General features: G+C 56.7%; 4 protein-coding genes across 4 annotated transcripts; 1 reads left to right on the top strand and 3 right to left on the bottom strand.

Moving 5' to 3' along the window:
- Positions 1-5063: 5063 nt before the first annotated feature.
- On the bottom strand, positions 5064-5477 carry IUM83_03052 (Integrase catalytic core protein; the record flags this gene model as incomplete). Its single annotated transcript, XM_067927028.1, has 1 exon — positions 5064-5477. The coding sequence occupies one exon, from the start codon at positions 5475-5477 to the stop codon at positions 5064-5066; it is 414 nt and encodes a 137-aa protein (XP_067784216.1).
- A 476-nt stretch (positions 5478-5953) lies between these two features.
- On the bottom strand, positions 5954-6280 carry IUM83_03051 (Integrase catalytic core protein; the record flags this gene model as incomplete). The annotated part of the gene is made up of 1 exon (XM_067927027.1): positions 5954-6280. One exon carries the CDS (start codon positions 6278-6280, stop codon positions 5954-5956), a length of 327 nt encoding a protein of 108 aa, XP_067784420.1.
- A 496-nt stretch (positions 6281-6776) lies between these two features.
- On the bottom strand, positions 6777-7738 carry IUM83_03050 (uncharacterized protein; the record flags this gene model as incomplete). The annotated part of the gene is made up of 2 exons (XM_067927026.1): positions 6777-7019; positions 7109-7738. The coding sequence occupies 2 exons, from the start codon at positions 7736-7738 to the stop codon at positions 6777-6779; spliced, it is 873 nt and encodes a 290-aa protein (XP_067784241.1).
- Positions 7739-8632: 894 nt separating this feature from the next.
- IUM83_03049 (TKL protein kinase) lies at positions 8633-10414 on the top strand (the record flags this gene model as incomplete). Its single annotated transcript, XM_067927025.1, has 1 exon — positions 8633-10414. The coding sequence occupies one exon, from the start codon at positions 8633-8635 to the stop codon at positions 10412-10414; it is 1782 nt and encodes a 593-aa protein (XP_067784143.1).
- Between the last annotated feature and the right edge of the window lie 2155 nt (positions 10415-12569).

The raw sequence follows: 12569 nt of genomic DNA, 5'->3' as shown, positions 1-12569 counted from the left end.
CGTCGTATGTGACGCATCCGACTTCGCGATCGGATGCGCATTGATGCAGCACGATCACGAGGGCCGTGGTCGTGTCGTCTACTACCAATCGCGTCAGCTGAAGCCAGCTGAGCGCAACTATCCGGTGCATAACAAGGAACTCCTTGTCATGAAATACGCACTCGCAAAGTTCCGAGTGTATTTGCTTGGAAGTAGACCGTTTGTGGTCTACATCGACCATGCATCACTGCGCACCGCAGTGAAGTCGCCACACATATCACAAAGAATGGCGAGATGGCTCTCATTCTTTGCGGAATATAACTTCCGGGTCGAATACAAACCCGGAAGATTGAACGTGGTGGCCGACGCGTTATCACGTCGGCCGGACTATGCAGAAGCTGTTGACGTCAATGCCATTGACGCCATGCGATCGAGCAAACCCACATCATCTCTGTTGGATGATGTGAAGGCCGCGTACGCGCACGACGCGGACGCGAAGCTCTTGCTGGCCTATGGCACAGCGCCTTCTGACAAGTCCCGTCAGAAGCTGCCCAAGCACCTTCGAGCGCGTGCACACCGCTTTCGTGTGCACGACGGACTGCTACTCTACAACGCAGTCGACGACAACGCGGATCGCGTTGTCGTGCCAAATGACCATGACCTGCGACTCAGGATCATGTACGAGTATCATGATGCCCCGACTGCGGGACATCTCGGACGTGAGAAGACTTACGTCCTTCTCACGCGCGACTTCTACTGGCACCACCAGTATAGTGGGTGCGCAAGTACATCCGTGCTTGCGAGGTATGCTAACGCGTGAAGCCTGCGCCATTCGCGCAGGCTCCACTGCAATCACTACCGACTCCGTCGGAGTGTTGGAAGTCCATGTCTTTGGACTTCATCTTTGGTCTTCCCCCGGACAGCGGAGGGAACACCGGTGTTGTGGTCTTTGTAGACCGTTTCAGCAAGATGGTACATCTTGCTGCGGTGCCGGCAGAAGTGACCGCGAAGCAGACGGCCCGTCTGTTCGTTGACATGGTGTTCAAACACCATGGCATGCCGACCGACATTGTGTCGGACAGAGACCCACGCTTCGCAGCGAACCTGTGGCAAGAAGTGTTTACACTTCTGGGGAGCCAGCTTTCAATGTCGACTGCGGACCATCCGCAGACGGACGGTCAAACCGAGCGCGTGAATCGCGTGCTCGTCGATATGTTAAAGAGCTACGCTCACTCGTTCCAATACTGGAGCGAGTGCTTATCGATGGCAGAGTTTGCCATCAATAACTCAGTGCATGCCTCGACCGGGCATACACCGTTCTACGTGAATGCCATGCGACATCCACGTCTACCGAGTTTACTCGGAGTGATGGCTCCCACTTTAAGTGGGGGAGGATCTACGACTGCAATACAGCAGCCGCAGACAACCGCTGACACTTGCACAGTGTCAGCTGCAACAATGAACAAACCACATGAGTCTGCGCAGGGCGCAGACTCCTCCACTAACAAGGACAACGACCACGGGTCTGCGCAGGGCGCAGACACCGCAAAGAACCACGCAGAGGCCGGGCCTCTAGCGGAGAACGAGCTGAATGACTTCAGCTCGGATGCAATCAGTTTCATCACCAAAAGACAAGCCGTAATTCGGTTTGTCCAAGATGCAATAGCAGCTTCTGTTGATCAACAGAAGCTGAACGCAGACAATGTGGGCAGAGGCAACACAAATGAATTCAAAGTTAGTTCATTGGTCTTGTTAGCTACACAAAACCTGCCTAAACATGCAGTTTCGAACTTCAGAGCAAGCAAGCTTGCTCCGCGCTTCATCGGGCCGTTTACTGTGTTGGCACGGCACGGCAACGCATACACGCTAGACATACCGTCTAGCATGCGCCTCCATCCGACCTTTTACGTCGGACGGCTGAAGCCATACCTGCAGCACGAGCCATCTAGCTCGGCTGACCCGAAGCCTCGGCAGGAGCCGAGGCAGAAGCGGAAGCCTTGGCCTCGGCGACGAGCAACCTCTCCTCCAGCGCGCGGACGCGCTGGAGCAACCCCTTCATCTGGGTCCCCAGCTCGACCTGGATATTCGAGGCGGTCTGCGAGACCGCCGCGACTTGGGCCTTCTGGTTCGCCAGCTCCTGTTTCAGGGCGGCGAACTCAGCGCCCTGCAGACGCTCCACGACGGTCACCCGATCCTGGAGAGACGCATACTGAGCGCATACTGATCAGCCCGGGGCTGATCATACCCGGGGCGTGTTCCCACCCCCGCCACCGCCGATCCGTGACGCCCGCGGCTCAACCCGCTGGATTGTTGAGCAGATTGTTGACCATAGTATCCCGAAAACGAACCCTCAAGGGGCTCGTTTTCGTATTCGTTGGAGAGGATTTCCTCCCCATCAAGATACATGGGAGCCACGGAACGTCCTGCTGGAGGACGTTCCGGAAATGGTGAGGGCGTACGAGGAGCAGTACGCGCTGGCGCAGCGGAAGTAATACGAGCGCTGCGATCATCGCTAGCGCCCGAACCCTCACGTGCTAAGAACTTAGCACGGAGCTCTTTGAGACTCTCGGGCACACGGAACGACGTGTACCCGTTCAGGTCGCGGTCACTCAAGCGGACCGTGCCTGGGAAGCACTTCGTGCACTGAAAGCCCTCGGGCACAGCGCACGGCACATTTGCCTCCTCAGCAGCAACATGAAGTTGCTCCAGCTTTCCACGCTTCGAGTACGTCTCGAAGCGATCACGCGCTTGCTTAATCCGATCACGGTAAGCACTCGGCCTCTTGTTGAAGTTTTTCAACAAAGGCGTTCCAGCTTTGACAAAGTGCCTGCCATTCGGGCACTTTGCTGCGAGAAGAGGTCTTCTTGCTTTGAAACCATCGGAGCTCATGAAAGAGTCCGATGTAGTAATCGCGCCTTTGATGCGTCTCCGCATCAAAGTGCAGCTCGGCAGCCACAGCGTCATCTTTGATGGCGCTGCATACGTACAGCGGCACCTCATTCGGAGGTACCGAGTTCCCAAACCGGTCCGCAATCTCGGATGCGGACGGCATCCACGGATCGCGCGCTGCAGGCGCAGCGCGCGGAGAACCTTGAGCATTGACATCACGCGCTGCAGCAGCAGCGCGCGGAGTACTGAGAGCCCCAGCGGAAGCGAGTGGGGTATCGCTCTCAGTACGCGAACGCTTCGGACTCGAAGCGTCTGATTCGTCCCCTTCACGCGGGCGAACGTTCTTGGCGTGAGGGTCGAGCGATTCGCTCGACACTGAGTCTTTGTGCTTTGAGGGCGAGTCCTCCTCGCCCTCCATATCTTCATCGTCGTCGTCGAAGTCGACGACGTCGCCGTACTTCGCCTTTTGGCGTTCGAAGTAGTCGTCGATGGAGAGATGACTCCCCACCGACTTTGTGGACTTCTTCTGAGGCGCGCTCATCGTTGAATGAGCGCGGATTTCTTCTCCAAACGCGGAGAATTGGCGAATGGTCAATTCCGAAGATTGACGTGCGAGACCCCGCGCGTCTAACCTTAACCCTTTCACTACCAGAGATTCCTTACGGGTCTCCTTGGACCTATGGCTCTAGCAAATCAATTCAACGCACAGGAAAAAACGACCAATCAAAAACACCAATTTTTACACGTGGCGACGCTGGTTTACTTCACGGTACTTCCAATCAAAAGTTTGAGAGGTCGAGCTACATGCCGTCGTGCCCTGGTCAGTGTCGCTACAACGGCAATGGTCTACGGAAGTAGGAGCCGTTTGAGGTGGACATCACGGCAAGCCCACTGAGGATGCTGACCTCCGAGCGGCGGTGTCGCAGCCCGCGCGCTCTCGGCTCAGCGTCATTTCGTTATAGCATTACCTCAAGTATGCGTGCTTAGCCGAGCACCCCATGTAGTATCAGTTTCCAATCTACATCCGCCAACCGCTCGCACTCCTGCACATGCAATCTTGTGTAATGTTCACATTGGCTTGCTATGACGCTATCACTGTAAGCTCATCTAGTTTGGTTAGGATTCTGTAGCGTTGCCTGATGTATGAATTTGAATATTAGCTCGATTACATTCGAAACTGCTCCGCACCTTTCCAGGCCAGGGTCCGTGTCGGTCTCCCAGTCTCACGTGTCGTCGTCGGCTACATTGAACAACGCATCTAAGTCCTTTTGTCCACGAAGTGGAGGCGGGGCTGCTAGCTAGACGAGAAAACAACTATGGCAGGTCACACGAACTGTTTGTGGCTCCTGCGGTAATGCATTTTACAGGTCCATGGAGACCTGTTAGGTTGTACAGTGCTTTGCCGTCGTCTCGTAGCTTTTAGTTTTGTCCAATCGCATCTTGCGATTAGACCTCTCATGGGTCCCAATGGACCTATAAATCACTCCATCTGGCTGGTAGTCAAAGGGTTAAGGGGGGGATGGTGTAACAGGGTTACACGCACAAGTGGCTGTAAGCCACTTGTGAATTTAACAGATAGGTTATCTGTTAAAAGTTTCGGATACTTCCTCACCTTGGTGTAAGACACACCAATGGATACATTGAAGTGGACCACCACAGTGAGTGGTCCACACATACCCAAAGATCCTATTGGTAGAAAGCAGCATCTTCCTACCAATCAGAGACATGCATATTAGCGGGGCTCTGACAGCCAGCCGCTGTCAACCCTTTCATAGATGATAAACAGTTTTTAGCAGATTTTAGAGGAAGATCAATTTACAAACAATACAGTTCTCATTTTACCTAATCTAAGTTACTTGGAGTCTTATATGATTTAAATTATATTTGTGTATTCAAATATAATTAACCTAAGTAATTACTAAGTACTTACGCTTCCTCATACACGTTGCGCAACGTGTAAGCTAAAGTAGTGAGTCAAGTTAGACCCACTACAGTGATGTTGAGCGGGTCTCCGTTCGGCTGTGCACACGAGTTCACGCGCGGCACCAACTCCTCGAGCCACGACTGATCGTTCACCAGGTGACGACTCGAACCACTGTCCAAGAACCAATCTCTGCCAGACACGATGGACGCCTCGCTCATTGCAAGCGTAAGATCTGGCTCCCCTTTCTCTTCCTTGCCTGCGCATGCAGCCCTCAAGTGTCCAACCTGACCGCACTTGTGACACCGGCGAGTTTCCCTTTTTCCCGCTCACTAACTGCTCCGACGAGCTCCCGGCCGAGGTTCTTCTTCTTCGCCTCGATCTTCCACGCTTGGGCAAAGTGGGCGAGCTCCTCCGCGTGTGCCAAGTAATCCGTACGCGTGCTGTCGACCTTAGCCATGAGCACCGTTCTCAAATCCGCCGAAGCGTACTGCACAATGTTGTTCAGAACCAAATAATCTGCGCCTCCACCAGTCGCCTCCGAGACCGCCACCAAGTACATGTAATGCTCCGGCCACGTCCTCTTCGTGTCCTTCGGGGCCGTGAACAGCTGCATCGCCTGTGCAGGCGTTATGTTGGTCTTGAAGGTCTCCAGCATCTTCTCCATGACGCACTGGAGCGTCGGCATCTGGTACCACCACGTCTCCACCTACCTGTTGGAATATCTCTCAGCAGTTCCCGTCAAGTAATTCCCCAGCAAGTCGATCTTCACGAACTCCGTCCACGTGAATCCACAGGCTGCCTGCGCGAGCAGTATCTGCCTTTCGAAGCGCTTGCCCCACTCCAGGAATCCGGATCCGAGTCCCACGTAGAGCTCCTTGCCATTGAAGGGCCTGATGGCCCGTTTCTTCTGGCGCGCGTCAGGGTATCTGATGACCTCCTGCCCATGTCCTGGTCCACGTCCGCCTTGGCCTTGTCGTTGACCGTCTTGACCTTGCCGTGGTGGGTGAACTGGAGGTACTCCTTGCGCTGCTCCTGCTTCTGCTGCCTGCTGCGCTTGCTGCGCGGCGTAGAGGTGCTGCAGGCGGGAAAGTGGTACCTCGTGATCTTGATGTTGTGCTGCAAAGTACTGGTGGACTGGCTCCACTCTTCGCGGCGGCGTCATCATCGGCCCGTGGCCTTGGTGACGACCCTCAAGTCGTTTTTCTTCTCCGCCAGCGTCTTTTCCAGCTTGGAGTTCGACTCCTCCAGCTTATCCATACGCTTGGCCATGGCGCGCAGCAGCGCCATCATTTCCGTTTCTTGTACTCCACCCTTGCTCCCAGCGCCTGCGTTCTTGGCATCGGGAGCGTCGCCGCTGCCCCTTTCGCGAGCTGCGGCGTGACTCTCCACTTCACCGCCGTCGTCCATGCCGGTCTTGGCTTGAGCGACGTCGGGTGCCGGCACGGGCATCTTCTGCTCGAGCTCGGCAGCTTCAGAGGCTGCGTCCATTTGGGCTCAAAACCTGTTGGAAGGTAACGTTAGAACTTGCCGTCTGTGTCTTGATACGCAAAATGGAGAGTGAGATCAGAAAGCTACACACCCAACCTACTCAGCTACTGCTACCACCGTCTGAACTGGTCGGCGCTCTCGCCAGATCTGCAGATCCTGCAGATCTTCTTTTCAACACATTGTTGGTGCTTCCCAAGTGAGGTGCGAACCTAAAGTAGCTAGCGTGCGAACCTAGTCAAACACTACTAAGTGAATGGCGGGCAAACGCCATGTGTTAGCACATCTAAGTGCTTTTTCACTTAGATAAGGTAATTCCTCGGTCGGTATGCATGGAATTCCATCTATTCATCCTTGAGTAACAGCTTTTCGAGAGGGTTTGTGATTTCCGAATTGTTTTCCACCCCTGAGTCAAGCACGACGCCTGTGAATTGTCTCGCGACGGGCTCGTGCATCGCGACGGCGCTGAAATGCATCGGCACGCTGCGTACACAAGTTCTCAGCATAGTTCCGCTTGCGAGCGGGGTCGCCCAGTCTCGTCGGCGTGCATGTCAGTGGAAATGCCTTCGCCCTCCAAGAACGACCGCCAGACGATCACCAAGCGCTCATCTTCCTTGTGCCGGCGAATGACGATGCGGTGCAGCACAGCCGCGACCTTGCTCGACGTGCAGGAAGCCGAGACGCGGAATCTGGTCGCCACCGTGTTGTCGTCCTTGATCTCGTCGTAGAGCTGTCGGTCTTCCTGTCGGTGCAGCATGTGCGCCACGATCCAGCGCGAACGACACGACACGTCTCGTCGAAGGCGAAGGCAAAGGCAAAGGCAAAGGGCACGACGTACTTGTCCGAGAACTGGAAGTGGCCCGACTGGGTGTTCCTCGTCCACGCCTGCTTCCTGTCGCTGGCGTCTCCGTCAAATTCGCAGTCATCCAGCACCGCGTCGGTCTGCGCGTAGAGCGTCTCCAGTTCCTTCGCGTACACCTCGCACAGCTCTGCGTCTGACAGCTCGAGCCGCACGCTCTTGGGTCGCGCCGGAGCCTCCTTCACCTCGGCATTGTCGTCACTCACGCGTCGGTCGTTCAAAAACTCGCGGAACCTCCGGGTCAGCGCCGCTCGAGCCACTACCTCCGTGCAGAGTCTCCGTTGCTGAGCTTCAGCGTCTTGGCGCAGCTCCTGCTGCCACGCAGCGAGCACCTTCCAGGCCGAAGTGGCCGGCGACACGTTGGTTCTCTCTCGTCCGAGCTGTGTCGAGAGCTGCGTCACTTGGCGCTTGAGCTCCTCCCGAACCAGCTTCTGCCGCTCGAGGTAGGCATTGCGACGTGCGCGCGCCTTGGCCTTCTGCTGCCGGCTCTGCTCCTCTGCGTCGGTCTGGGCCTTCTTCCTCTTGCGTCTTGGTGGAGGCTTGGAAGGAGCAGGAGCCGCTTGTCGCTGATAGGCACCTGGTCGACCCAGGAGAGGAAGCAGTCCACCTCGGCGAGGAACGCGGCGTCCGACCTCGTCATTGCGAAGCACCAACCACTGTGCACAGCGCGGCACGATACTAGACCCACCATGAACGATTAGTCTACCAAGCAAATCCCGGGCGTACGTGGTCAAGAGATCGTGGTGTCCGTACAGGAAGCAACTAAAGTCTCCAGTGTGCGTTTACTGAATTCTCCATCATGGAGTCCATGTGCACTCTGTACACGAACGGCTAGATCCTACTGGGATCATCCTATCCTACCGGCGTAGCGGTGACGCCACCACGTCGGTCACGATGCCGGAGCTGTAAAACGCACAGGTATCAGACCTGAGTTCGCCCGAGGCCCGCTCTCCGGCGACAAGGGAGCTCGTCCACGCACGCGCCGTCGATGGTGAAGCTTGGTGACACACACACCTGCAGGTTGCAGCTCCGTCCGTCATGAACTCGTGAGCATTTGACGCCTTATGCAGACGGAGATCATCACTGCGGTGTCTCCACCGAAAAGGATCATGGAACTCCTCGAGTCAACGCCGCGACCAGCGATATGGACCGATGAGTAATGGCTCGACGGTATCCGATCCTCAGAGCTACCAGTCGCTTCAACGTCAACGGCCTGGAGCGCACGCGTTCTTGCAGTGCAGTGCATTCCGCTCTACGCCATCGCTGCTGCTTCCCCCTCGGATGCTGCCAAACTTTGACTCGTGCTCCTGTGGACAGAGCGCCGACAAACGACAGCACCTCGAGGACTCGCAAGGGATGCAAGCAGCGAGCGATACACATCGTATATCACTGCACCGTCTCTTCGTTCCCGACCCTCCTCCTCCTCGCTGCCCGCCACTGCACTCTATGGATGGTCCTGGCCCTCATTCGCCATTCGTGTCGGTCTTGAAGAGCTCATGCGGCGTCTCGCGCTGCTTTCGTTGGCGTCGGCCACTGCCAGGCTCCAATTGGTGTCGCCCGCCAACGAGACCACCTCGTACATGATGCAGACCACGACCATCTACACGGACGAGAGCTGCAGCGGGCCGGCGGTGAATGTGCTGGTGATCGAGAACGATAACTGCTCGGCGGTGGCCTGCTCGCCGCGCGCGTTCGGCAACAACACGGACTACTACAAGGCCACGACCTGCTACTCGGCCGACAGCTACTCGTACGACCCGATGGAAGATCTGTTCGCCGGCCAGGCGTTCGTCGAGGGCCAGGCCTACAGCAACACGAACTGCACTGACGACGCTTACCTCTATCGTCAAGGCCTCGTGGTCGGCAGCTGCGAGCCCTTCACCACCAGGAACAACCACAGCGTGAGCGTCACGCTCGGCAGCGACGGATCGGCGGCCATGATCCTGTACGACAACACGGAATGCACCAACCCTCCCATCACGACCTACGCGCTGGGCAACGAGACCCTGGCTGAACACCTCTGCTACGAAGGCATCAGCAACACGGGGCTGGTGCAGTACATCGCTAGGTACTATATCCACGAGGACTACGACTCGTCCGGCAGTAGTGGGAGCTCCGACACAGTCACCAAGGAGACTGCGGACTCTGGCGGCTCGAGTCACACTGCTGCAATTGTTGGCGGTGTTATCGCTGGTGTCGTGGTGGTGGCTTTGGTTGTTGCAGTGGCTATCATCCGTCGGAAGCAGAAGAATAGGAAGCGCCTTCAGATGGACGAGACGCTGGCAGTGATGGAGGCGAGGTTCACTGGGCCAGGCACGCCGTACCAGAGATCCAGCAAGTTCGAGCACAACTCGAGCAGTCGGACCACGATGCAGGCACACACCTCGGACCGAGCTTGGGACGACGACACCATTGTGGCGGCGCGGATACCGCGCGACAAGGTAGTGATAGGGGCGCTCGTGAGTCGTGGTGCTTTCGGTGAGGTGTACAAGGGCACGTACAACGGTCAGTCTGTCGCCGTGAAGATGCTGCTGCCGGATACGAGGAGAAGTATCCCCCACGTGAACGCGTTCATAACTGAGGTGAAGATGGCGGCGGTCATGGACCACCCGCACATCGCCAAGTTCATCGGCGTGGCCTGGGATTCGCTCACGGATCTCTGCTCCTTGACTGAGTTCATGGACGGAGGCGACCTGAAGGCTCTACTGGTTCGCTACCAGGAGGAGAACCACCCCGTGGGCTTCGACCACAGCAAGGTCATGATCGCGTTGCACGTGGCTCACGCGCTCACGTACTTGCACTCACTGGACCCGCCCGTGATTCACCGCGATCTCAAGTCCAAGAACATTTTGCTCAGCCAGGAAATGGACGCCAAGCTGACGGATTTTGGCATCTCCCGAGAGCGGATCGACGAGACCATGACGGCGGGTGTCGGTACGTCCATGTGGATGGCTCCGGAAGTCATGCTCGGCAACCCGTACGACGAGATGGCCGACATATTCTCGTTCGGAGTGGTGCTGTCCGAGCTGTCGACCCACCTGTCGCCGTACGCGAATGCCCGACTGTCCGTCGGCTCGAACCAGCCCATGGCTCGCACTGTCGTCCTCCAGAACGTGGCTGCCGGGAGGCTTAGTGTTGAGTTCTCCGATGCAGGACCCGAGTCGATGGTGGAGCTCGGCCGCGCGTGCATCTCCATGGACCCGAAGGACAGGCCCACCGCAGCCGAGGCGTTGTACAGACTGCACAAGGTGCTGACCCTGGAGCTGCGGGAAGAGTGAAAAGTGATAGTAGTGTTTACAGTTAGCATAAAGTTCCAGTTAGCATGAATGAAGAAGTCCTTAGCAACAACGCCCTAGCAAGCGCCATCTCCACCGAAACCTTGCCACCGATACATCGCCTTCCCACTTCAATGTGAACCGTTTGCCAGGTGTGATACAGGCGATGCGCTCGTGGGACTGATGAGCTGAGAGCACAGCACCTTGGATTCATCACTTCATTCTCGATTCTACTTGGCTTCGGACGATATGCAGTCGGTGAACGTTTTCTCGGATGCGTACTGCGCGTCGCCAGTTTTCATGGAGGTCACGTCGACGTCGAGTTGTTCCAGCTCCGCCTGCACATCCACTACCAGCGGGTCGAAGACGTACTACACCACCACGACCTGTCCGTCGAGCGGGTTCTCGAGTGCAGCGGAGGTGTTTGGCGACACGGGATACCTGCTGGTCGACGTCTACATCGGCGCAGACTGTGAGACCTCGTATGGCCAGGACGCCTACCTCGCCTCGGGCGAGTGCGAGATGTCCGGGGACGGGAGCTCCGTCATCGCGACGCTCTTTTCTAATGGGTCGGCCAAGCTGCAATACTTCGTGGACGCGGCCTGCACGCTGTCCATCGTCGACACCATTTACATCTCCGAGGACCTGCTCACGAGCCACACGTGCTACAGCGGCAGCAAATACTACTCGAACTCGGGAGGATCCGCGACGAACGGGGTTAGTAGTGGATCAACTGTTAGCAGTGCAAGTAGTACGAATTCTGATGGCACTGCATCTGAAGGTAGTAACAGTAGTAGTAGTTCCTCGAGCTCCTCTGGTGCCAGCGTCGGTGTCATTGCTGGGATCGCAGTCGGGTGCATTCTACTGCTGCTACTTGCCATCGGATGTTGCTGCTGGCGCCGTCGTCGCAGCAGGACCAAGGAACAGCCAGTGGAGATGAACATTCCGAGTCCGGCGGCGTTCGAACAAGTCGTCACTCCTTCCGCTCAGTTTCAGGAAATGGCCGCGAGTTCGGCGAAGCACACAACGGAAACGGAGACGCTCTCGAGCTCTGGAGGAACTGCCATGAGCAAACTCTGGGACGACGAAGCTATCGTCGCCGCGCGGATTCCGAGAGAGAAGGTCGTCGTCGACCACCTCATCAACAAGGGAGGATTCGGAGAAGTCTACGCCGGGACATACAACGGACAGCGAGTCGCCATCAAGACATTGCTTCCCGAACGCAAGAAGAGTCTCGCGCAAGTCAACGCCTTCCTGTCCGAGGTCAAACTCATGACCACTCTCGACCACCCGCACATTGTTCAGTTCATCGGCGTTGCGTGGGATTCATTAACGGATCTCTGCGTCGTGACGGAGTACATGACGATCGACCTGAAGGCGCTTCTCGCGAAATACGAGGAACAGCATCTCCCGCAAGGGTTCGACCACGACAAGGTCAAGGTAGCTCTCCACGTAGCGCACGCGTTGACATACTTGCACTCGTGTGCTCCGCCAGTCATCCACCGAGACTTGAAGTCGAGCAACATCCTACTAAACGAAACGATGGATGCCAAGGTGACGGACTTTGGTATTTCTCGAGAGCGAATAGACGCAACAATGACTGCGGGAGTCGGTACGTCGCTGTGGATGGCTCCGGAGGTGATGCTCGGTGAACGCTACGACGACAAGGCGGACATGTTCTCGTTCGGCGTGGTGCTGTCGGAGCTCGACCAGCACACGTCCCCGTACGCGTTCGCCAAGACCAACTCGAATTCAGGCCAGAAGGTCCCGGACGCGGCCATCCTGCAAATGGTGGCCATGGGCAAACTGCGCGTGCAGTTTTCGGGGAATGGTCCTCCGTCGATGGTTGAGTTGGGGCTGGCGTGCGTGTCGGTGGACCCAAAGCAGCGTCCAGCGGCGGCGGAAGCGCTCTACAGGCTGCAGAAAATCCTTGCAAATGAATTGTAGGCCCAAAAGCTGTCACTTGCGAGACAATCAACACTCCTAGCGTAGCAAGTGACTGGACGATTTCAACATGGAGCCATATCACAAGATTCCTCTGGGAGATTTGTTCGTGGCACTCTTCGACCAGAGAGCACGGATGGTCAGAGAGGACATGCCAGCATCGAGGTTTGTCCTCCTGAGCTTCCCGATTCATTTTTCATCTCGCTTCCCAGTC

This window comes from Phytophthora cinnamomi, assembly GCF_018691715.1.
Source record: "Phytophthora cinnamomi strain GKB4 chromosome Unknown Contig92, whole genome shotgun sequence".
Lineage (NCBI taxonomy): Eukaryota > Oomycota > Peronosporomycetes > Peronosporales > Peronosporaceae > Phytophthora > Phytophthora cinnamomi.
Note: the sequence above shows the minus strand (reverse complement) of the source record. Positions and strands in the feature narration are given on the sequence as shown.